Source organism: Taudactylus pleione, unplaced genomic scaffold (assembly GCF_031769625.1).
Source record: "Taudactylus pleione unplaced genomic scaffold, aTauple2 ptg000016l, whole genome shotgun sequence".
NCBI classification, from domain to species: Eukaryota; Metazoa; Chordata; class Amphibia; order Anura; family Myobatrachidae; genus Taudactylus; species Taudactylus pleione.
The window spans coordinates 10,521,946-10,547,767 of record NW_028284418.1 but is presented as its reverse complement, the minus strand read 5'-3'; the positions used below and the strand labels follow the sequence as shown (position 1 = coordinate 10,547,767).

The 25,822-nt window shown below is 43.8% G+C and overlaps 1 protein-coding gene across 2 annotated transcripts in view; it reads left to right on the top strand.

The window, feature by feature from the left end:
• Positions 1-25,822, top strand: part of SDK2 (sidekick cell adhesion molecule 2) — a 764,937-nt gene that overhangs the window by 470,914 nt on the left and 268,201 nt on the right. For both annotated transcript variants that reach the window (XM_088474541.1, XM_088474538.1), the window contains exon 3: positions 917-1,023. In XM_088474541.1, the coding sequence (XP_088330667.1) occupies positions 917-1,023 (107 nt within the window). The remainder of the gene's footprint in view (positions 1-916; positions 1,024-25,822) is intronic.

The following is a 25,822-nucleotide window of genomic DNA, read 5'->3' as shown; positions in this document are numbered from 1 at the left end:
GATGTGAACAGCTGCGCACACTTGCTTCTCCAGGATACACATTTTGCATCTTCAATTTCACATTTTATGGAAAAGTGCGCTTTTGGGCTCATTCTACAAGCATAGTAAAAATATGGGACTGTACAGTAGTGTCACATGTAATAAAGAGAGTCCCAGTCTGTGACATTTGTGAGTCATTTAGTACATTCAGTAATTGAGTGGTACTATGCACTACTAGACGGTGTCATGTACAAAGCCTTGGAGAGAGATAAAGTAAATAGAGATAAAGTACCAACTAATCAGCTCCTAACTGTAATTTTACAGGCTGTGTGTGAAAAATGACAGGAACTGATTGGTACTTTATATCTTTCCACTTTATTTCTCTCCACGGCTGGATACATCTTTCCCTAATCTTATAAACATTGGTGTAGAATGCCTTTACAGGAACAGTGCTCAAAAGCATGATCTAGACATGTACTTAATAATATGTGGTACCGGCAGGGAGATAAAGTGCCACATTCTCACAAATGAAATCCACTATGCGGGTTCACCTCATAAATGAAAACAATTAAGCTGTAGCACATGGAAGTTATCCCATAGCATGTATAGTACAAACAGTACAGTGAAATATAAATGTTATTCTTTGTTATCACAGAATAATGAACTACTGCATATAACAGTATTTGTTTTTGTATGATTTGTTATACCTGCTGTTCGGGTTTTGTGGTGTCTTAAATAAACAGTGTGCATGATAACAGAGACTGTTTTGTATTTGTGATACACAATATTGTGTGCTGTATAGAATACATTATTATTATGTCTGAATCTACTTTTTGTCATAAGTTAATTAAATTATAGACTTAATGGCACTTTTAGAAATACAAAAAAAAAATCAGAATTCAACATATTTTTGTGACCATCATTTCATATCTTTCAGGTACATGATCACCTCGCTGGACAGAACTCACGCTGGGCATTACCGCTGCATTGTCAGGAATCGGATGGGGGCACTGCTACAGAGACAGACTGAGGTCCAGGTGGCCTGTAAGTCAGTCCCAGAATTGCTATCACTTTTATTGCTGTGTATAATGCATGAGTCAGAAATACCTGCTGTAGGAAAGTAAGGAGCAGACGCTGTGGTACTGTAATTCCATGCCAACATGGACTATACTATATAATTTGCAGGTCCCAAAAATAGGCCTTGGACACCTACGCTAGGAAGAATCTAGAATGAGTTAATGCATAGACTTAGGAAAGGAGTGGAAATGGTGGAAAACAGTCAAGTAAAATATATCGGCTTAAGAAGAAAATGTTCTCGACATAGTTTATTGTATGTTTCCAAAAATGTTTACATAGCTTCTACAAAAAACGTAAATGAATTTCTCCTGAAATGTATTGCAGTATTATCATTAAGCTACTGTACATGTCCGGTGTTTAACTTATAGACAGTTGGAACAAAGCAGCCAGTCTCACTGCCCAGAGTGCTGCATGTATGGCATGAAAGCTTTATTATATATAATCACATACAGTAATTAAAAATGCTTTATTTCATTCTGGCAGTGCATATAATTTACTGCCACTATCCTTTTGCTATTGCCTGGGGTATCAGACAAAGGTCATCGCTGGACGTTGGGCTGTTTAAATAAGGAGGTCAGATGAAAGTTGTGTTTTATCCACATCTTTAGGGCTACTCTGTTTAATAAATATTCCCCTTTTCCCCTAAGACTTACAGAAGTCAATGATAAAAACCAACACTCCTTTCTCTTCCCCAGCTCACCTCCAATGTTGGGAGGCATGTACATATAACCAATAAACAAAAGGCCATTACAAATTACAGTATTTTTCTATCAGCATTTTGGAAGGATCCCTATCTGAAGAAAAGTGTGATCTTATCGCCTATAGACTACAATGGCTAAATCTATCTATCAGGAGTCCAGCTCTGAAGAATACAACTTTCACACACTGCAAAATCATGGGTTTTTGCACGTGAATGCGCATCGATTGCTGTGTGTGAAAAGAAGCAACCAGGGACGAAATCCCAGGTACATGACCCTGCTCTGTACCAGGGTCGGGTTAAGACACCGGAATTTGCCGGGTTGGTAGATCCAGCAATTTCCCATGTCTTAAGTCTGAAGGGGTATAACTAAACCTTTGAGAAATTTTGCAATATCACTGTCTCCATAAACGTATGGGGACTGCATTTGCAAACAAAACTAGAAGGACCACTGCTGTACCCTCTCAATAAAGTGGTAAACTTAAATGTTGCAGACATCTTCCAAATTAGAGATGTGTGCGGACTCCTGTCTTTTGGTATTGGCAAAACCACCCCCAAGTGTTTTGGTTCTTTTCTGTTTTCGCTTTGAATTTCTTTCAAATTTATTAAAATAACAGCTACAATCATATAATTTGGACCTGTTTACTGTACATGCAATCCAAAACCCGAGATTCTTTTTTTTAAAATCTGAGCTGTGAACTTACAGCAGACCCGAGGCGGGACTTTGTTCTACTAGGAACCCCAATAGTGATCCAAGCCAAGACTTGATTAGAATGGGAACCCCAATGTTTGGTTTTCAGCAAAACTGAACCGCACATCTCTAGGCAAAAAATTGCAGTTTTTAAGGATTGTCAGCAAAACGTGCTTGATAAATGTGTCTCTATATGAGACCATACATTCTTGATAAGAAAATGGATTAGCTGACAGAAATCAGGGTCTGAAAATGTCCTCAATGCAGCATAAACAAATCTGTATGGAGAATGGAGATTTTTTTTTTACTGTTACATTTTGAATATTTCTAGTGGGGAGTTAAATAGATCATCTTGGGCAGAGTTGCAATGAGAATTAAATGGGGTTATGTGAGTGAGGCCAGAACTGTTTGTGATTACAGTGGGGCCAGGTGGGTTAATACGATTCCAGATTGGAAGCGTTATCGGCGGGTGATGCAAAAGCGATGACAATGTATTTAAATGCTGGCATTGTGAACTTGTATAGGAACATTTTAACAAAGATGTTTAACGGGTAAAAGTTGAAGACATTTGTAAGGAGATTGACGGGCTGATTTATCAAAGATTGAAAAGCCCTATGTCAACAAAAACAGGAGCTTTTGCCAGCCTTAAAGCTTTTTCTTGCTTTTCCCTATACAACCTAGGGTAACCACTGGCCATGACAAAGCTATCACTGGCGATCAGCCCTTTTAGGTTTCTAAATATTTTCTGCTTTGTTTTTTTTGGTTATTGTTAAACACTCTTTTTTTTTTAAGCTGCTCTACCTCGCATACAGGGCCTGTTTCAGCAATGATCGCAGATGCGATTGCGTATGCAGTCGGCTGATTGTTACGCACTGCGCATACGTCAAAGCCGCAGTGCGCGAACACTCCACTGCGAACGGGACTGCGCAGACCCATCACAGAATGATTGACAGGAAGCACCATTTGTGGATGGTGACGGGGGTGTGGTCGGAGAAACGCCGGCATGCCAGTGCGTGTGAACGCCGTTACAGGGGCGTGCATAATTTTGCAGCGGCCGGGTGCGTAAGTGTGCAATCTTGCGATCTGTGCTGAATCAGGCCCACAGTACGCACACTGGCTAGACAGATAACCATAGCTGACTGGGCCAGCAAAGTGGTTAGGTAGCGCTTATCACTCTGGGCCAGCATTGGCACACTCAGCTGGCGTTACACTATTTTTTTTTATTTTTTATACTGTGGTGATAGAGGGTTTTCTTTATTAACACAATAATAAAAAAAAAAAGATGTAGTGCTTGAGAGGTGCCTATTTATAAATAGGCCTTTCAGAGCCATAACTAGATTTTTTGGTGCCCTGTGCCAGAAAGACCATTGGCACCCCCCTCCCATTGCTTTAAGTCACCCATTTGTTTTATTATTCCCTTTTGTTAACTTAACTTAATCCTAAACCTAGAAATAAACACACTGACACATGTATATGGAATTCAAAGAGGTCACAGCCAGAATTTATTGATCAAATTGAAATTCTAGAATAGGTGGCAAGAAGAAAGCAGTGCTCCAAGGCCACAGCCCAGTGGATATCAATACAAATAAAAAGGGGCGGATCCCCGCCCTGCGCAGACTGACCTGGGGCAGTACCATCCTTCCCTAATTGGCACAGCATTGGTCCCTCCCTTGGAACAATGACCATGTCCCCCCTTTTAGGCGGTGACCAACTGGCCGCTCTCAAAGGAAGAATGCTACCACAGGCACTCCTGCGCTAATAATAGGCCGCCCATGAGCACTGCTTCCCGCCAGGCTGCACCTCTACCTGTTGGAAGCAAACACAGACAAAAGCACAAACCAACAACAGAAAAATGTACACAAACCATCTTACACGGGTGGGTGGGTGGGGTTGAAATAAACTGGAAAGAGGAAGATGGCTCCCCTCACCAGGCTATTTATATGGAACCTCTAAGCCCTCCCTTAAATCCTACCATAGGCTTATGCTCCTCAAGTGACGAATACTAACCACATCCCCCTCCAGCTTTTAACCCTTAACTTACCTAACAAAATTACATATCAAACAGGGTGCTTATCTATCCTCAAACTTATTCAAGTATTCGGATGCATTAAGTCACCCATTTGTTTTATTATTCCCTTTTGTTAACTTAACTTAATCCTAAACCTAGAAATAAACACACTGACACATGTATATGGAATTCAAAGAGGTCACAGCCAGAATTTATTGATCAAATTGAAATTCTAGAATAGGTGGCAAGAAGAAAGCAGTGCTCCAAGGCCACAGCCCAGTGGATATCAATACAAATAAAAAGGGGCGGATCCCCGCCCTGCACAGACTGACCTGGGGCAGTACCATCCTTCCCTAATTGGCACAGCATTGGTCCCTCCCTTGGAACAATGACCATGTCCCCCCTTTTAGGCGGTGACAAACTGGCCGCTCTCAAAGGAAGAATGCTACCACAGGCACTCCTGCGCTAATAATAGGCCGCCCATGAGCACTGCTTCCCGCCAAAGCCCGGTTCGCAGAACCAGGCCCGCCACCAAAACTGTGACCTTCTTAATGAAATTGAAAACTGCAGAGGTCATCGGTCAACGCTCTAGCCGCGCGCTCGTGAGATGTACCCCGTCGGGCCTATGCAAGCTCTCTGCCCCGTGACATAAACTTGGGTATTGTATGACGCGTCCACCAAACGCTAAATGACAAGCGTGCAATGGCCATATCCGTTCAATACCCACGAGCGCAACCAAATCATTGCCTCCCAAGTCTGGCCCCAAACTTCTCCTCTGCTGCCCATGGGGCATCTAGCAGGCACTTACAGTGCATTTCTCGTAATCCTAAGCAATGCCACTTACGCACTCACAACCAAAATTGGGCATGTAACTCCAAAGGGTGCTGGCTAGCCCAGTAAATATAGGAATTTTCCCACACCCGACAGTTAGCACTCACGGACAACCCTGTCCGAAAGTTCACCTAGACAGAATTGGCATTTATACAGACAGATATTGGTATTTAATACAAACAGAAATTGCTATGTATAATAACAATAATAATCTAACCACAAGGAAAGGGAAACAAATAGTTGGGTGACCCATCTGAAGATGAAAAACAGCAAAACCTCCTTGAGGGCAAAAGCTGAAAATCCTTTCAGAATCCCTAGTGGCAGTAGGCATAAGGCCCCTGGGTTTCCCAACAAACTCGCAAGGAGCGCAACTACTTAATGCTACTTGTTTCAAATACGACTTCCACTGCCCTAGCTATAATGTAATTCTGAAACACCCTCGTAAAGTACGACCTGGACAAAAGGGAGTTAGATTAACATGGATAACCACTGCCCGCCACCTGGAGGGCAAACCCTATTAAAGTACCCCAAAGAGCAACTGGCCAAATCACTGGATCTGCATGCATCTGAATAGAAATCCTTCGCTCCCTGCCAGTTAATCTGTCTTAGACCCATCTATTCAGCACAAGCTCGATACCGGTTTGATAACCACCTTATTTTAACATTAAACCTGATAGCGCAGAAATCTTAGTAGCAGCAACTAGCTCGCCCATTCTAAAAGCCCTAAAGTAAGCTAATGAAAATGCTAATCAAAAAGGGGGGGGGGGGAAGGCGCCTAGCACTTGACCGAAGCCACTCCTTTACTGGCCCAATCAAATCCTGTAATAGGGCTGCGTTGATGGGGCTCCGCGCAACGCCTTTGTTAGGACACTCCCTTGCCCACCCTATTAAATACCTTTGTTAATACTCTCTTGCCCACCCTATTAAATGCCTTGTTTAATACAAATAATTTGTCAGGATCCGCCAAACGTGCAACTTGGAAAATTATACTGGGTAACACTGGAGACAAGCCGCCTTGGAACGACCCCTGTCATAGCAGCTACAGACAAACTCTGCCATACAATCATTAACCACCTGAAACCGCCCGCTCTTGGAAGCTAAACACCTTGCCAATCGCACAAAACTAGCGTGTAGGTCTTAATGTACTTGGTGCCCATGACTTCCGTGCTAGCCCCTGGATGCCGGCGTGACGATCCGCCAGGCATGGAAGGGGAAGGAGAAACCATGTAAATTAGCAGGAGGCGCGAGCGAATGAAACATGTCCTACTGAACGATATAAGATGTCCACTATCTTGGTAGCAACGCCCGAAACATGCCGTGCCCTAAACTCAATATTCCTTAAACACATAGATGCCTAACCACTGCGAGGCCGGATCCAAGTCCGTCCTAGATTAGAGCCTTCTTATACCACACCTAAGTTATCACCAAACAGGATTTGCCTAATGCAAGGCTTGCTGGACCGCAGTTCGACCGCCTCTACAATTGAAAAATTCTCAAGAATAAGGATGTTCCTGTCTAGGCCCTGAACCCCACTGGAAACCGGCCAAGGCTCCCTGCCACACTCCCCTTCAAATGCACCACTTAATGAACAGGATGCATACGTAACGGTCTAAGTTCGGACTTGGCTACGGGTGACGTGTGCAGAACTGTACTCCGTTGAATTTGCGCATAAAAAACAAACAAATGCGCAGCATGTCCACTCCGCTCCAGAGGGACACATATGAGGTGACGAGGCTTCCTAACCCCTGCTGTGGCTCCTTCTAGCCGTCTACTGAAAAACCGACCCCTATGTATGACTCTAAATGCCAAACTGAGGGGGCCCGATAGCGACTGCAACTGTACTAGCAAAACTTTTTTTTTTTTTCCAAAATGAAATGCTACTAGCAACTCCCCAAAACGCCACGCCTTCGCCCTAGGCAAGCGGCATAATCCTATCAAGGTATTGATTTCTATCCGCAAATAAGATAATGCGCATAACTGAACCTTCTTACCTGTCACGAGCCATCGGGGCTCCCATAACGACTACACTAAGGAAATTAATTGAATACTGGCAAACTCTGGTATCTACTAGCCCCATAACATGAAAACATCCAGGTAGCGGGACACAACAGTATGTCCCAATACCCGCATGGACAACTACTGCAAAAAGTAACTAAAACCTTCAACTAAAGTACACGAAATGAAAAAGCCAATCGGCCGGCATGTAAAAACAGTCATCTTAACCACAAGGCCATAAGGGCTTTCCCTCTGTGTAACGTAATTGAGCCCTGCAACTCCAAACCCCAGATATTTAAAGGACTCGGGGTGAAATGGGCAGCAGTCAAAAAGCAGATGCGATATCTGCCTTAGCTAGTAGAGCCCCCCCCCCCGTTTGTTAAACGGCGCAGTGATCTGACAGATATTTTGTGTGATTGCTGAACCCTTCCATTTATGTAAGAGACTCTGTAACAACCCCAATTTACCCAATTCCTTCTACGACACCCCCTTGAAGGCGGTGCACCTAAACCCTACCAAAAGTGGGTGGAGCAAAAGGGGCCACGCATGGGCCCCCACCCGACTTCCGCTTTCAGATTCCTCTCAGAAACCAAGGATATTCCTGTGTCAAAGATAAATGCAAACCCACGCCAAAACCCCCCAAATTAATCAATGACGGTGCTTTTCTGAACACCTCTGCGCTGCTGCTGCAATATTCTCCTTGACCCTGTGCGGCAGACCAACGCGCACACCTTGGCTGGATGAATGCTCCCACAGAGCATGCAGATATGACTGTATCCACAGCCTCCCCCATATGACCCTGCGTGTTATTACACACGTAGCACTACCAGCGGCTGATGCCCACAGATCTGGGCAGGCCAGAAAGGGCTGCTTCCGACCAACCGAGGATTCCGCAGGCAAGCTAGGCAGTTGGTCGAGCAAGCCAAACCTCAACATCCTTGAAACCTAATTGAAAACACTGCCTGTCCCTCCTGTTGTGTCTGGACTCAAGGTAGCACGCCGCAAAAAACATAACATACCCGAAGGCCCCCGCCATTACTCCTGCTGACTTAGCCTGAACTAAACCTACGTGCGTCAGCCGTAATCACAAACATATCCACAAATTTACTCTTCACTAACCGCTCCCTACTTTAAAACTTCAAATCTTTAAGGATAGCCGTATTCGCTCAGTGAACCATAACCCGCACTTCATCCGGTACCTCAATTGCTGACACTGTGTTAAATCTCTAAGGGCACCCTTGCTACCCATTAAGTAACGCCTAAGCTTGCGCGGATTTACAAATGAACTGGAAGAATCGCTAGAATCATCAGTGGAAGGGGAATGTGTGCTGCGCAAATGGGTTAACACCATGCTCACCTGATCCTGACGTGGAAGGCCCAGCCACTGGCTCCTTTGTGTTCGCCAACAGTCCCTCGCTGCGCGGTGCGCCCACCACGACTTGATTCGACATCAGCACCATCTGTCCGCTGGACTTCGACAATGGTCCTAGACGCTCAAAAAACTGTGACCTGGGGGCTCGCAAAAATATCCGGTGAAACCCACGCAACAAAGTCCCTCCGCAGAAGAAAGAGCTGGAGATGCTGTAGCCAGCGGGGGTACGGGATCAGGTTTTGGGGGGGAGGGGTGTGAGGAGGGGGTGGAAACATGTATGGGTTCAGGGAAACAGCTATAGTGGCATGCGGCTGGATGGGCATAGCAATTGCGCCTTGTAGTGAGGCACCAATCCCTGGGAAAAAAGGGGGGGGGCCACGTTAGCAGTGGAGGGGGCGAACTGGAGGAGAGTGGGGGGCAGTGGCTGGCAGTGCATAAGCGGGGCGGATGATAAGGGGCTGAAAAATGCATTGGGCTTATGTGCAGCATCCCGGTGGCAGGGAAATAAGGGGGGGGGCAGCCCGGCGGCGCGTCATTGTAGGCTTGAATGGGGCAGGATTATTGTGCTGTGCACCAGCCGCCCCTAAATGCAAGGGGGGTGTAACCCCCACCCCAGGGTGCGGGGGGGGGAAAGGGGACAAGTTGGTGGGTGGCGCGCTAGGGGACACCGCACCAAGGGGGTCTCTGGTGCTGGCAGAGCAGGGGGGGGGCTGTGCAGGGAGGTGTCCCCCTGTTCTTAAGTAGTGGGGGCATGGGGGGGTCGGAGGGGTGCAGCAGAGCACCATGCGGCGCCTGGCTGCACAAGATGGCAGCCGCAACCCTGTGGGTGGAGCTAGCCACCGGTGCAGGGAGCGGGATGGCCGCGCTTAGCGTGAGGGGAGATGGGGAGTGGGGGCCGTCTAGCTAATATTGCTGCCGCTTGAGAGCAGGCAGCCGCGGGGAAGGGGTGGTCGATGTGGGGGGGGCGGCAATCGAGAGCCGGCAGCGGGAGTGCAGGCAGGTGGAGCCTTGCGCCTGAGCGGACCATGGCCCTCGCCTGGCTGGGGAAGCAGCCACGGAGGTGAGAGGCCTGGCAGCCGGGGGCGGGGGGGGGACGCGGGGCCTGTGTATCTGGAAATGACAGGGAGGGAGGGCACTGGCAGGTAACAGGGACTATATGGAAACACAAGCGGGGGAAGGGGGAGGAAAAGTATGGAACATGTGCAGAAAGGAAAGGAAGGGGGGAAATTAGAAAAAGGAAAGTAGTAAAAGATAAAATTAACAGGAGACAGAGAGGGTGATAGACCAGGGGAAATAAATGGGGTGTGAAATGTGAAAGAAGAAGAGAAAGACAGACATATAAAATACAATAGATATGTCACTTAGCCAGCCTGGTTGAAATAAACTGGAAAGAGGAAGATGGCTCCCCTCACCAGGCTATTTATATGGAACCTCTAAGCCCTCCCATAAATCCTACCATAGGCTTATACTCCTCAAGTGACGAATACTAACCACATCCCCCTCCAGCTTTTAACCCTTAACTTACCTAACAAAATTACATATCAAACAGGGTGCTTATCTATCCTCAAACTTATTCAAGTATTCGGATGCATTTCAAATAGGAACATAAGAACCGCTCCTGAGATAGGGCCATGGCCTCATGGGGAAGGACCAGGGAAGAGATAGGGGAGGCCAGGAGATGCTGGTGATTAAAGAAGAGGAAGCTACAAGTGAGAATGATAATAAACAGAAAATTGACAGGCCCAAACTGCGCCCCCTGCCCTGCGGTGCCCTGTGCCATGGCACAGGTCGCACTACCCTAGTTATTGCCCTGAGGCCTCTCATATTTATCAAAGGCTGAAAGCTCTAAATCCTTCAAAACTTGGGGGTTATAAAAGGTTCAAAATTAAAAATCCTGCGAAATTTACCTATTTATCAAAGAAACCTTTCAGATGAAGGCGTTATCGCAAGCAGTAGCCTTCAACTAAGGCAATCTGGGATGCTTTGTTTTTATTATTTAAAGTCAGTTTATTTTTTATAAGGAATCTGGAATTTAAATCTGATTAGCCCCCTCACGGAGGTGCTCCTGGACAACCCACTGGCCTGACTCCTACAGCTTCTGGCCAGTGCCCCAGGGAGCTGATCATCGCCATTTTTTGTATAAATTGAACTCTGGTAAGTTTGGAGAATGTAAAACATGGAATGTTAGTATGTTGGATAACTCATAGGATCGCAAAGCTTGAAATGACCAAAGTGGGATTATTAGTTAAGTTTTATGGTAACTGGATGGTGTTGTTTACTTAGTGTAACGGAACAGAGTACAGTAGGGTATTTACATATAGTGTTTCTACAGAGTATATATAAATCAGTATGATACTACTGTTATGTAATAAAGTAATACATGCATAATAAATATAGTAATGAGATAGCATTAGTGTAACTAAAGTCCATGATGAGAACAAAACAGTGTCCTGCTGCACTTGTAAAACATCATCTTTATTATGGTATTTAAGATCCATAAATAAGACAAATACATGTGATTCCACCACAGTCTAAGTAGCTGCTCGGTAATTGGGATTAATTATGAATTAATACTAAATACTAACATTGAATAAAGTTTACGGATAATTATAATTTAATGAGACATCAATCAATATGTTGCTATACATCCGACAGCCTGTCTTTTGCTAGGAGCAGTAGCTGCTGTGTTGTTAAGTACACTGTTGGTGGTCCTGTCCCTTAAAAGAGTGAGTCAGCTTTTACTGCCCGTCTTGCCTGCTGCAGCCTGTGGTAGTATGATTATCTAATAGGCAACCCCTAGGCATATTTATTTCAATCATGAATGTTGGCAGGTATGACTTTTTACTGCACATGCAAACTAAGTAACAAGTAGCATATGTATAATATATACATATGTGTCTATGATGTTACTAGGTCCATTTATTAACATCTGGCAAGTGGGCTTGTCATAACTTATCTATAAAATATAGCCAGTGCAACTGAGCAATAATCATCTGACTTTGCCACGCTGGGTGCAAGTGGTATGGCTTAACAAAACGCTTCAACGGACCAGTCACAGTTTATTTAAAATAATATATATTTATATAGCATTAAATCCACTGGCAGGTGCAGTGAATAACATTGATTATCTTGTTACAGTGGCAAATTTCCCTGCAACACATCAACTTCAAGTACTGAGTGTTCACTTAGGCAGCAAGTGAACACTTAGTACGTGAGGTTTATGTGTTGGAAACAGGAAAATTGGGCAAGCGTAAGGATCTGATCAACTTTGACCAGGGCCAAAAAACAGTATGTCTTGTGTGGGTGTTCCCAGTATGTTGGGGTTAGTACCTACCAAAAGTGGTCCAAGGAAGGACAGTCAGTGAAACTGTGACAGGGTCATGAGTGCCCAAGGCTCGTTAATGCGCATGGGGAGCACAGGCGCTGGTTGGGTACACACCATACTTGCCAACTCTCCCTCATTGTCAGGGAGACTCCCTGAAATAGAAGCAATCTCCCTGAAGTGTCTAGCAATCTCCCTGTCTCCCTGAAGAGTCTAGCAATCTCCCTGATTGCACCTTACCCCCATTATTTAGCTGCTATATTAGAAACAGTGATATATGCATTCAAATGGTATCATTAGTATCATTTCCCTGTATTGGGTATAAGGCACAATGATCCCTATGGCTACATGCATTGTCTGAAAAGTATCAGTGTGTTTTCATCAACAAATAGATTTTACTAACTGCTTTAGGGCTCATTTACATTTGGATGTAAGTTAGTTTATGACACACCTCTCAGATGTAGCGGTACACGCCCACTATACCGCCGTGCTCATAGGTGCTGCTTTCACAATATCCCTAAAATGCTTTTTCAAAAGTAGGCAAGTATGGTACACACCTAAAGATTTAGCTGACTAATCTGTCAGGTGGGAAGGAAAATCTGGTAATGTATGGGAGCAAATGACAATCAAAATTTGCTCCCAAATCGGCAATAGTCGTTCAGTCAAATAGGCTGAATCAGTTTGATTTAAGCACTTTATTCGAACAATCCTTTTTTTCTGTTTTCTGGCATATGGGACCAAATGGTTGATTGTCGTTTGCTCCCATACATTACCAGATTTTCCTTCCCACCAGACAGATTGGACAAATAAATCTTTAGGCGTGTACCCAGCTTAACCTGTTCTAATCCGATCCCACAGAAGAGATACTGTAGCACAAATTGCTGAAAAAGTTGGTTCTGGCTATGATAGAAAGGTGTCAGAACACACAGAACATCGCAGCTTGCTGCATATGAGGTCAGAGTGCCAGTGCTAACCGCTGTCCACTGCTGAAAGCACAACAACTGAACCATGGAGCAATGGAAGGAAGTGGCCTGGTCTTATAAACCCTGTTTTTTACATCTTGTGGATGGCCGGGTGCATGTGCATCGTTTACCTGGGGAAGGGACATCACCAGGATGCACTATGGGAAGAAGGCAAGCCGGTGGAGGCAGTGTGCTGCTCTGGGGAATGTTCTGCTGTGAAACCTTGGGAACTGTCATTCATGTGGATGTTACTTTGACACATACCACCTATCTAATCATTGTTGCAGACCAAGTACACCCTTTATGGCATTGGAAATTCCTAATGGCAGTGGCCTCTTTCAACAGAATAATGCGCCCTGCCAGACTGCAAAAATTGTTCAAGAATGGCTTAAGGAACATGACAAACAGTTCAAGGTGTTGACTTGATCTCCAAATTCCCCAGATCACAATCTAAGTGAGCATTTGTGAGATGTTCTGGAAAATCAGTTCCAAGCCATGGAGGCCCCACCTCGCATCTTACAGGACATAAAGGATATGCTGCTTGCCAGATACCACAGGACACCTTCAGAGGTCTTGTGGAGTCCATGCCTTGACGTGTCAGAGCTGTTTTGGCGGCACGAGGGGGACCTACACAATTCTAGGCAGGTGGTTTTAATGTTATGACTGACCAGTGTATATAGTTATTTATGTACATACTGTGTATATATTATACTGTGCGAAATACTGCATATCACGTAAAAAAGCATTTTGAGGGGATCATGACAACACACACACAAATCACATACACTGACATAATACAGAAGGTAATGACGGCCCTGCCTAAATTAGTTTATAATCTAAGAGATAAAATAGAGCTTTCCTTCCCAAGACTCAGCAAATCTTCTTGTTTGATAAATAGATTCCTATATATTAGTTTTTAATTACTTGGCAAACCTCTGTATGCTATCTATGCACTGATATGAAGCTGGAAAACATACAGGCCTCTGGTTATTGTTATGGATTGGGAACGCTGAAGCAATGTAACACACAAGTCAGTACTTTCATGTGACAGAGAAAAGGAAATAACATGGGACCACTGGAATTGTATTAGCTGCTGCTTGGCTGTAATGGAAAGCCTATAAATCTCTGGTATTTCAGCGGTCTCCGTATTTGGGAGGCATGACAAGTAAAGTCATTTCTGCGGCTGTAGAGTGTAGGATGCTACGCCTGTGTCAGAGGGACATTATCTAGAAATGAATGCTTTCTTGTCCTTTCATTTAGAGGGGACCTCCATTCATAGGCTCCTTCAGATACGATGGCTGTTGAAACACCAGGGAACTATAAACATTGTCTCTTAAATTAGTCTATTAAGATGCACCAAGCTCAGTGTAACACCACAAGCTCTCAGTGTGATAGCACATCTCTTATTACTCTCCTGGATACTGGCGGGTACCTTGTGTATTGTGTTATATGAGTGGACTTCTATTGTGCCAATAATACTGGAATCTATTAGCAGTTTCATTATAGCCTCTTATCCCAGGAGTCCGTGACACTCCTGGATTGTTTCCCAATCTGAGAAGAATGACTCGTTATGACACTTAAAGTGACAGAATACCATATTAATAACTTTAGAAAATGGAACGTGACTGCCCTATTTCTGTTATTTCTGGTGTCTGAATAACTAGCTCTCTTAGTGGCAATTTGTGCTACAGCAGGCTTCATTGTGCCTCCTTTACTTGTTTAGAGATTATACTTTAACATATTAGGTATTCAAACTTAAGGCTGGATTCAATTAGAAGCGAAAAGCCGAGATCCGCGAAAAAGTATCGCCGATTGCGACTTTTCGCCTGTCGGAAACTTAACTCCGTATTCAATTCCATCCGCTTTTCGCGAACGTGGAAAGTCAATGCAATGTAATAGGCGAAAAAGATTTGCCTCTGAATAGCAGGAGAAAAGAAGTGTATTTTTTTTATTTTGGGGTGCAAAGGTGGGGAAACCACTCAGAACCCTTGGAACAGTCCCCCAAAGGATAACTGCGTCGAAAATTCCAGGAAAAAACTTAAGAACACCCCAAAAAAGTGCTTTGAATTTGGGTACAAACTAGCGAAATAAGGTTCTGGGGGTGCTCTAAGAAGGGGCCAAGTGTTTTTGGGATTGCAGGTACTTGTATGACGGCAGAATTTCACTTTAATTAAAACTACACTTTAGAGACATTAAAAGATGCTAGCACTCATTTTCAGGTACCCCAAACTTGACAGGATTTTCACCAACAAATACTGCTTTCTGCCATTCTTCACCACTTGTGCAAAGACGCTAATTAAAGTCAATTGTGCAAACTTAAGTACCCCAAACAGTTTTATTAGGGCTAATCAGGCACTACTACATTGATCGCCAATGTTTCTGCATCTTTTTGGGGGGTTCAGGCTGATTTCACCGATTCTGACAACACTTTTCGCCTGTTCTGACTTCGCGTGTTGCCGTTTTTGCATCTTTTGGAATTGAATAGGGAGTATAGCGGGTACGCGCACGATAAGTTTCCGCGGCTAAAATACATGATGTAGGCGAAAAGTCCAGCATGCACAACTTTATCGCGGGTGCAAAACTAATTGAATTCCGCCCTTAGGGTGGGATGTACTAAAAGAAAAATTCTGGCAAAAATCCGAAAACTGCAGGTTTTAGAATTTGCCCGCATTTTCCATATGTACCAAGCTCCAGAATGCTATACATTCCAGAGCTTTGACCTGATGGGCAACGTCATCTTCAGATGGCATTGCCCAATGGAAGCCTAAGTTCTTCTTTTTGCTTCTTGCGCTGAGAGGGATACAAACGGATCCCTCCCAGTGTCCCCTGCTGCACGCGCAGATGGACACTAAAGGGACTTCTGGGTCATAAACTCGTAAGTCTCTCTATCGCAAAGGACAGCTCTTATCAGGAGAGCTGTCCTTTGCAAATTTAATCGCATTTCTAGGTACATACTGGCTTAATTAACATTGGTATGTACCCGATAAGTGGCGGAAGCAATGCTTTGTACATTCCACCCAGAAAGGGACAGTTAGAAAATCCTGAGATTACAAAATAGGTGTAGTATAACACATTAATTCACCATGGCTTTTTTGTTTTTTACGCATCTTTTTATTGGCTTTTTTTAAAATAAAAGAATTATAGCTTTTCAGAGAATACAAATCCAGAAATACAAGTCAGAAGGTGGGATATAAAACAGATTAAAGAAAAATTAGGGAGGGGCAAGGGGATATCACTGCCACAGCGGGTTAAGCGAAAACAATCTACATATAGGTCAAAAGAAGTATGGCCTCAAAGTGGTCTATTCAAGGGGTCCAAGCTTTCTTGAAGTTGTCTGAAGTGTTATGTACAACAGCTATAATTTGCTCCCTATAATAAGTAACCCATATGGTGCTGATAAGGGAAGAAAAAGAGGGGGAGTCTGGACTTTTCCATACTAGGGTGATCTGACAATTAGCTGTATAAAGGATGTCATAGATTGTAAGCTTGCAAGCAGGGCCCTCTTACTTCTATGTCTGTCTGTTATTACCCTGTTTTGGTCTATAAATGTTATATAAATAGAAACTGTTAATAAATAAAATATGTCATGAACGAGCTTTTTGGTATGACTAGGAACATTCTAAAGGGTCCTGGGGAGGAGATAGAAAAGACTGGATCTAGGCAATGAAATTGTGGTAATGGAGTTAATAAGGGCTTGCACCTTAGACCAGTAAGAACTAATAACTCTGCAAGACCTCAAGCACAGTTTAGAAGTATTAGGTTAGATAGAGCGAAGGCAGGCCAACACCCAGTTCCGTCTGTTATTAAGCTTAAATTAGTTCTCATTAATTCTAACTAAAATGGAAGTCTTAACTAGGTTTGCTATAAATTTAAACCATACCTCAGTAACTAGAACCTCTCCTGTTCACGCAAATCTTTTATTTGCTGATCATGCAACATCCACCACTTTATCTGTACATTATGATTGCGCAAAGGATAAAAATGTAAATCTAAATATTTTGCTGTTTTTTGGATCTAGCTCGTTGAAACGGGATGCACTATGCATCGCATTTGTATGCGACACATCCCGCAACATATCTGGTGCATAGCGGTGTTAATAACGCCAGTATGCACTTAGAATTGCAAATAAGATCGCGAAGGACAGCTCTTCCAAAAAAAGCTGTCCTTTGTGATGATAGGACTTCTGGGTTGTCCTTCTGTGCTTGCGCTGGTTGATGCACGCGCCGCGTGGGAGACTTACAGTGAACATTGTGGTACACTTACAGTGAACATTGCGAAGAGAAGTCCATTGGCTTCTATTAGGCAATGTCATCTATAGATGGCACTGCCTAACAGGGCCACACTCAGGAAAGTATTGCATTCCGGATATTGGTATATATGGGGAATGCTGTTTTTGGAGTTTTTACTACATTTTGCTTTTAGTACATCCCACCCTGAATATATATATAATATATTTAATTATATATATCATTTATATGTATAATTAAATAGTCTGCTGTTAAAAATTAAGGGGTCTATGTAGCGCTAAGTGCAGGCTACAATATCACACTGGACCTGGGACACTTAGAGCTGCCATAAACACCTATGGCAGTGCTAAGTGTCCCAGGTATTACTAAGAGGAGATGTCACTTACCGTCTGCTGACTTCTCCAGCGCTGATATCGCCTCCTGTAGCTGCCATTATCTGCTTCTCCTCACTGGAGAAGCAGGACTTCAGCTGTGTCAGGTTGACCATTTTTAAATAAAGTTTGTTGAAAAAAAAAAAAGTCGCTGCTGCTGCCGGACAGAGCCGAGGGGGTGACTTAATGTTCACCCTCCTCGGCTGGTCTATTTTTAGTAAGTGCTACATTAGCCAGCTCCTGCTTCACAGCGGTAGCAGGCGAAGCAGGAGTGGCATTAACGCAGCGTCTTAGTAAATAGACCCCTAAGTCGTCATGTTGGAATGTATGACAGGTGGTGTGACCTCTAACCCCTCCCACTTGTGTCAGTGATGTTACAGGAGTTAGTTATAGAGACAGTGTGGGAGGGAGAAAGAGATGCTGTGTTGGTGTAGGGAAAACAGAAAAGGGTGGGGAAGGTCAAAAGAAAAGAGAAGGAGATGGGGGTGGAGACAGAGGAGCTAAATAAATAATAAAAGCCAGGCAAGTCCGGCTTTACAGCTAGCACTAGCAACATAATAAAGATGCTGAGTATAACAACACTGGGAAGGATTCTGACCACCAGGATCCCGAAAGACGGCATCCCGTGCACATTCCAAAACACCAATTGTAACGAAATTATCATTCAACCAAAACATCTTCTCAATGTAATTGAATACTTGAGAGGAGTGTGCAGAACAGGAGGTGGGGGATGTTTCCAGAAGGGGATGTGGAAGTCAGTGTATTACTTTATCATTTGTTCTGCCATGGCCAAATGTTTTGAGAATGACCCAAGAATTGGTTTTCACAAAGTTTGCTGCTTCAGTGTTTTTAGACCTTTTTGTCAGATGTTACTATGGTATACTGAAGTAACATTACAAGCATTTCATAAGTGTCAAAGGCTTTCATTGACAATTACATTAAGTTTAGCATTGTTCGTCACCAAACTGTTCTTGGATGGTTGAGAGAAGTTGCTCTTGGAGGATGTTTTGGTACCATTCTTTATTCATGGCTGTGTTCTTCGGCAAAATTGTGAGTGAGCCCACTCCCTTGGCTGAGAAGCAACCCACACATATTATGGTCTCAGGATGCTTTACTGTTGGCATGACACAAGACGAAGACTTTTGGAGGATGGCCTGGTGTCAAGACAGGCAGCAAAGAAGCCACTTCTCTCCAGGAAAAACATCAGGGACAGACTGATATTCTGCAAAAGGTACAGGGATTGGACTGCTGAGGACTGCGTCAAAGTTATTTTCTCTGATGAATCCCCTTTCAGATTGTTTGGGGCATCTGGAAAAACGCTTGTCCGAAGAAGGAAAGACTAGTGCTACCATCAGTTCTGTGTCATATCAACGTTAAAGCATCCTGAGACCATTCATATTGGGGGTTGCTTCTCAGCCAAGGGAGTGAGATCACTCACACATTTGCCTAATAACACAGCCTTGAATAAAGAATGGTACAAAAACATCCTAAAAGAGCAACTTCTCCCAACCATCCAAGAACAGTTTGGCAATGAACAATGCCTTTCCCAGCATGATGGAGCACCTTGCCATAAGGCAAAAGTGATAACTAAGTGACTCGGGGAACAACATCAAAATTTTGGATCCATGGCCAGGAAACTCCCCAGACATTAATCCCATTGAGAACTTGTGTTCAATCCTCAAGAGACAGGTGGACAAACAAGCATTGATTAGGCAAGAATGGGCGACCATCAGTCAGTATGTGGCCCAGAAGTTGATTGACATCATGCCAGGGCGAATTGCAGAGGTCTTGAAAAAGAAGGGTCAACACTGCAAATATTGACTCTTTGCATAAACTTAATGATACTTGTGAAATGCTTGTAATTTTACTTCAGTATACCATAGTAACATCTGACAAAAAGGTCTAAAAACACTGAAGCAACAAACTTTGTAAAACTAAAAACCAATACTTGTGTCATTCTCAAAACTTTTGGCCATGACTGTATACTGCCATTTGTTCAGTTTTATTACATGGAGCAGGGAAAAGATAGTTTATTGTACATTTAAGTGTCCAACACCTTTATAACTAATTATATCCCAGTGCAAGTGGGCGGTGCCTGTTTATTGAATACAGAATGGCAGATGGGTTTGGAAACATGGGACTAATGTCTTAGATATAAAGTGTATGGTATACCACTCACCATACAAGTCTATGAGAACATAGTGGGTTTCAACAGAAGCTGAGAGAACTAAGTATTCTTCGTAGGCAGTCAGATCAATACACTGTTGTGTAAATATGGCCGTTTTGGGGCACTTAAAATCATATTTTTTCTGCTTTTAAGATCCTTGGATGTAGAATGAGCCGTGTTATAAAGTTATAAAACCCACAGTAATTTAGTGCTGTGACATTCCAGCTAAAGTACTGTGGAAAAATATTCTGCTCAGCTAGGCAACCATAAAGCAATTTCCCACCCTTCACCTTACCCATAAAAGTTAAGAGACTAAGGAACCTATTCACTAACATAACACTTATCAGTGCAATAAAAGATATAAGTGATTTAACATCTATCTATCTATCATTAATAAATATATACTTTTATATTGCAAATATGCAATAGAGATAACAAATAACATATAAACTACTAGTCCTCCACCCAACTCCCAAAATATTAATCAGGATGGGGCAATAGCTCCATTAACTTTTTGTAAATGCCACCAATAATAATAGTAATGAATATATTTGCATGTGGGATACTTCTCTAAAAATTCTGTCCATAAATGCCAGCAGGTATTATATATAGGACGGAGTGAAAAAAACCCTATCACGGGAATTTTCACTGGTAATAGTGCATTTCTTCTTTCGATAAAGCTGTGCACTAGACTTACACTTAAGTAGTCTAATCCAGTGGTGTAACTAGGGGGGTCGGCCGGGGCACGTGCCCTGGGTCATGACGTCTCTCCCATAGTGCCGAGCGCGAGGACGGAGGAGCGGGTGGCGTCGGGCGCAGGAGCGGGGATTTAGGTAAGTATTGTGTTTTGTTGTGTGTGTCTCTTTGTGTTATATGTGTAAGGGGCACTACTGGCCGGGGGCACTGTATAAGGGGCACTACTGGCTGGGAGCACTGTATAAGGGGCACTGTATAAAGGGCACTATTGGGGGCACTGTATAAGTGGCACTCCTGAGGGCACTACATAATGGACATTGTATAAGGGACATAACTGGGGGCACTGTATAAGGTGCACTACTGGCGGCATTGTATAAGGGGCACTTCTGGGGGGCAGTTTATTAGGGGCACTACTGGGGGCACTGCATAAGGGTCACTGTATAATGGGCACTACTGGAGAAGCCTTATAAGGGGCACTGTATCAGGGGCACTACTGGGGGCACTGCATAATGTGAACTACAACAGGGGGCATTGCTCAATGGGCACTACTACTGGGGGCATAAAAGTGCATATGGGATGGAAAAGAAAGTTCACAGACTGACGAGAAACAATGGTGTCACGTTGACACGCCCACATTGTTTGTGGCCATGCCCCATGTGGCATATGGCCATGCCCACTTTTTCAGCATGCGCACATACTTCCGTGGGGGGTGTCCTCCATTTTTTAACTTGCCCTGGGATCCAAATACCTTAGTTCGACACTGGTCAAATCTTATTGGTAATCCTGGCCCATTTATATAGGGATCTGCATAATAGGGAACGATGGATAGAAGTAAAATAAATACATAAGCCGCTGTGAGAATTTCAACACAATAGATTCACTATCTGCTCCTCTAGAGGGTAATTTTAGAGTGAGCAATAACAGTCGTGTAACAGACAATATTTTCCTACTTGACCTGGTGAGAAATGATGCCGGAGAGACTGGCTGGGGCGAAGTCGGAAGGTTATTTCTCACACTTGGTTGTTAGATATTTTTTTATCGCCTCTCTGAAAGAGATATGAATACATATGAATCAGCTCTATGCAGCAAGAAACATTTCATAGGCTTTTAAACTGCCTTGAAATGAATCATGACAAGTGGCCTGCAGATAGGGACACAAGGAAGGTAATAGTACAATGCAGTTTAACACCTGCGGTACCATTTGACCCAAAAACTATTTAAAAAAAAAGAAAAATCACCATTTAGACAACAAATATTGATACTGATTGTTTGACATTGTAGAAATATTCTCTTTACTAAAGTCAGCCATTTACAAAGCCTATAACAACAATCATGTTTTACAACACTAGGTCAGAATAAGATTTAAGATGAGAATTAACACGTTTTCTACCAGTAGACATACTCACAAGCTCATGACTGAAAATGAGAATATTATATATTCTGCTAGCAGTGGACAGATAATGATTCTGTTTCCCATATCCATATGCAAAGTATTTTGCCCATAGCTGTGTTGCCCTGTAATGATTGTATCTGTGTCACTTGACCGACAGGGGTTAAGTACTGTGGAGAGCACAAGCTGCTGTAGCGGATTATATATTCCCGGTATAAAGGGCTCCTCTGGGCAGGAATTAATCACGGCAACAGCTCTCCTCGTTGGGGCGTCACACCTGACTGAGGCAGCTGTAGGGTAGCCTTCATGTTGAGATGGGCCCTGTAAGGAATTAATTCCACGTGAGGAATTAACCATTGGTGGCAGATAAGGAGTTATTCCATTCTGCAGAACCATTTACAGAATTACTCCCCTTAAAATATAGTGATTATTTTTAGAGATGAGCGGTTCCCGTTCCCTGAGAACCGGACCCACCCGAACTTCTCGATCCGGGCCAGGATCCGAGTCTGGCTCGGGTTTTCCAGCCTGACTTGGATCCCAAAACAAGGCAAAATTTCATCATCCTGCTGTTGGATTCTCACGGGTTTTGGATACTATAAAGGTACCTGGTCACCTGTGCCATTTCACTCTGGCTGTGGAGAGTAAAGTGAACAGATGTGCTGTTTCTGTCCAGGGGTGCTGTTTCTGTCCAGGGGTGCTGTGTGTGCCCAGGACAGGGACTGCTGTGTCCATCAGGGGTTGCTGTGTCCATCCAGGGGCAGTGGCTGCTGTTTCCATCCAGGGGCTGCTGTGTCCATCCAGGGCAGGGGCTGCTGGGTCCATCCAGGGGCCGCTGTGTCCATCCAGGGGCAGGGGTTGCTGTGTCTGCCCAGGTCAGGGGTTGCTGTATCCATCCAGGGGCAGGGGCTGCTGTATCCATCCAGGGGCAGGGGCTGCTGTGTCCATCCAGGGGCAGGGGCTGCTGTGTCCATCCAGGGGCAGGGGCTGCTGTGTCCATCCAGGGGCAGGGGCTGCAATGTCCATCCAGGGGTTGCTGTGTCCATCCAGGGGCAGGGGCTGCTGTGACCATCCAGGGGTTGCTGTGTCCATCCAAGGGCAGGGTCTGCTGTGTCCATCCAGGGGTGCTCTGTCCGTCCAAGGGTGCCCAGTGTAAAAAAAAAGAAGCTAATAATATAAGTTAGTTTTGTTCTGTACCCCAGTGTACTATATTACTATATCAGACCACAGTGTAATATTCATGCACGTATTGTGACACTGTAAGTGTAACCGCAGTGTAATATACACATATTGTGACACTGTAACTGAAAACACAGTGTAATATTCAACACGTACTATGACACTGTAAGTGGAAGCGCAGTGTATTCATAAAAAATATTGTGACACTGTAAGCAGTAGCGCAGTATTATATAGTCATAAAAAATATTGTGACACTGTAAGTGGAAACGCAATGTAATATTCAGCATGTTTTGTGACACTAAGTGGTAGTGCAGTGTATTCATAACAAATATTGTGACACTGTAGGCCATTGATACCGCAGTGTAATATTTAATATTGGTACAAATTGAAGTGTGTGCTGTACTCCACTTAGTTCGTGTTTGTTAATATGGAGAACGATCAGTTGAGAGGAGAGGAAGAACCGCATACTAGTGCTGGAGCTGCTGTCAGTACCACCAGTCATGACGATACTAGTCTGTCTACGTCATCTACTAAAGCCGATGCCCGAGGGCATACAGGGCTTAAGTCAGGGCATCTAAAATCAAAGAAACAATCTTTTACATTGGTAAAGAAAAAAACATTAAAGGTAAAGTTAGCTGCAGAAAGACATAAAATTGGCAATATGCCTTTCACCACACGAAGTGGCAAGGAAAGGCTAAGGCCTTGGCCTTTATTTATGACTGGTGGTCTGCATCTTATGATGATCTAAGCCCTTCTCCCTGTAGATGTTTAAAAAAAATTAAAATCGTTGAGGAAAATGAACCAACTGTTATCTCAGAAATGTCACAAATCTCTGAGGAGAGTCTAAGTGTGTCGGTGGGTACCATGTGTGAGCCTGACCTTTCCAAAACTGTACTCAGAGGAGCCTCCTTCCACCACTTGTGTGTCCTCTGCAAATGTGGGGATGAGCAGCACAAGTCAACATGCTGACACAGAAATCGATGAGGAGGATAATTCTGTAGCTGACGCTAATAAGGATGCTGATGATGAGAATGTTGTTTCTGTAAATCAGGCCCCAGTTGTTGCCCATGATAAGTTAAAGCCCATTGTCATGCCTGGGCATAAAACAATAAAATTCCCTTCTTATGTGTGGAATCACTTCTACCCAAATCCAGACAACAATTGTAAAGCCATCTATACCCATTGTCATGCCAGAGTAAGTAGAGGTAGGGACCTTAACCATCTAGGAACCTCATCCCTATTATGTCATCTACAGCGCATCCATCAAAAGTGTTTGCAAAATTCAGAAACTTTGGCTAAAAAAGTAACAACAAGCAGTCCAGCATCAGCTAGCTCCCTTCTCTCTGCTAGATCCAGGCACCTGGCATCTTCACCACCAACACCTTCATCAACAATATCCTCAATCATGATCGGTACTAGTCCTGCATCCAATTTGATAAGGCTAACTCAGTCCTCCCCTATCCTGGATTCCTCAGAAGAATCCTTGAGTGCTATGCCTGCTGCTGCTGGAAGTGGATATTCATCCCAGAAAGGGACCAGGAAGACTACTAGTAGTAGTTAAAAAAAATTGACTGTTAAACAATCCTTTGCAAGGGGGAGCAAGTATGACAGCAGTCATCCAATTGCACAGCGAATCACTGACGCCATAACATCTATGCTGGTATTAGATGTGCATCCGATATCCACCATTAGTGCAGTGGGTTTTAGACAATTAACTAAGGTCCTGTGTCCCCACTACCAAATCCCATCTAAGTTCCACTTCACTAGAAAAGCAATTCCCAGCCTACAGGGATGTTAAAAAAAACTTAATTAGTGTCCTTCAATGCTGTTGTACCCACAGTCCACTTAACCACAGATGGACAAGTGGAACAGGGAAAACTCAAGATTACATGAATGTAACTGCCCACTGGGTAAGGTGTTTTGTCTTCAGTGGCACCAACAGCAGTAGCATCTAAGAAAAAGCAGCTCATTCAGGCAGGCTACTCTGTGTACCACTGGTTTCACTAAAAGGTATACTGCTGACAATCTCTTAGAAAAACTCAGGGAAGTCATTGCAAAATGGCTTACCCGCTTGGACTTTCCTCGGGATTTGTGATTTCTGATAATGCCACCAATATTGTGAGAGCATTACAGCAGAGTGAATTCCAACACGTCCCATGTTTTGCTCACACAATCAACTTGGTGATGGAAAATTAAAAAAAAAAATGACAGGGCCGTGCAGGAGATGCTCTCTGTGGCCCACAACATTTCTGGACATTTTTGCCATTCAGCAGGTGCATGTAGAAGATTTCAGCACCTGCAAGAAATGTTGAATTTGCCCTGTCACCAGCTGAAGCCAGGGGTAGTTACAAGGTGGAACTCCACCCTTTATATGCTTCAGCGGATGGATTAACAGCAAAAAGCTATACAAAGCTACACAACAAACTATGACATAGGAAGAGGAGGGGAAATGTACCTTAATCAAGCTCAGTGGAAAATACTTTGTGTTTTGCAAAGTGCCGAAAACCTTTGAAGTAGTCATCTGTGAAGTGAGTTCAGACACTACCAGCTTGAGTCAGGTAATTCTCCTAATTAGACTGTTGGAAAAGCAGCTTGAGAAACTGAAGGAGTATGTTGAACTTGTAGATCAAATCCTTTATTCGCTTCGCCAGGATCCAAGGCTTTTCAGGATCTTACAATCGGATCAATAAATATTGGCGACCGTGGTGGATCCTAGATTTAAGTCATACGTCATGTCGTTCTTCTAAGTGGACACAGAAGAGATGCAAATAGCTGTTGGTAAGGAAATTGTCAGCTCAAGCGGCACGTGATGCAGCGATGGCTCCTCCTTCAGATTCTTCA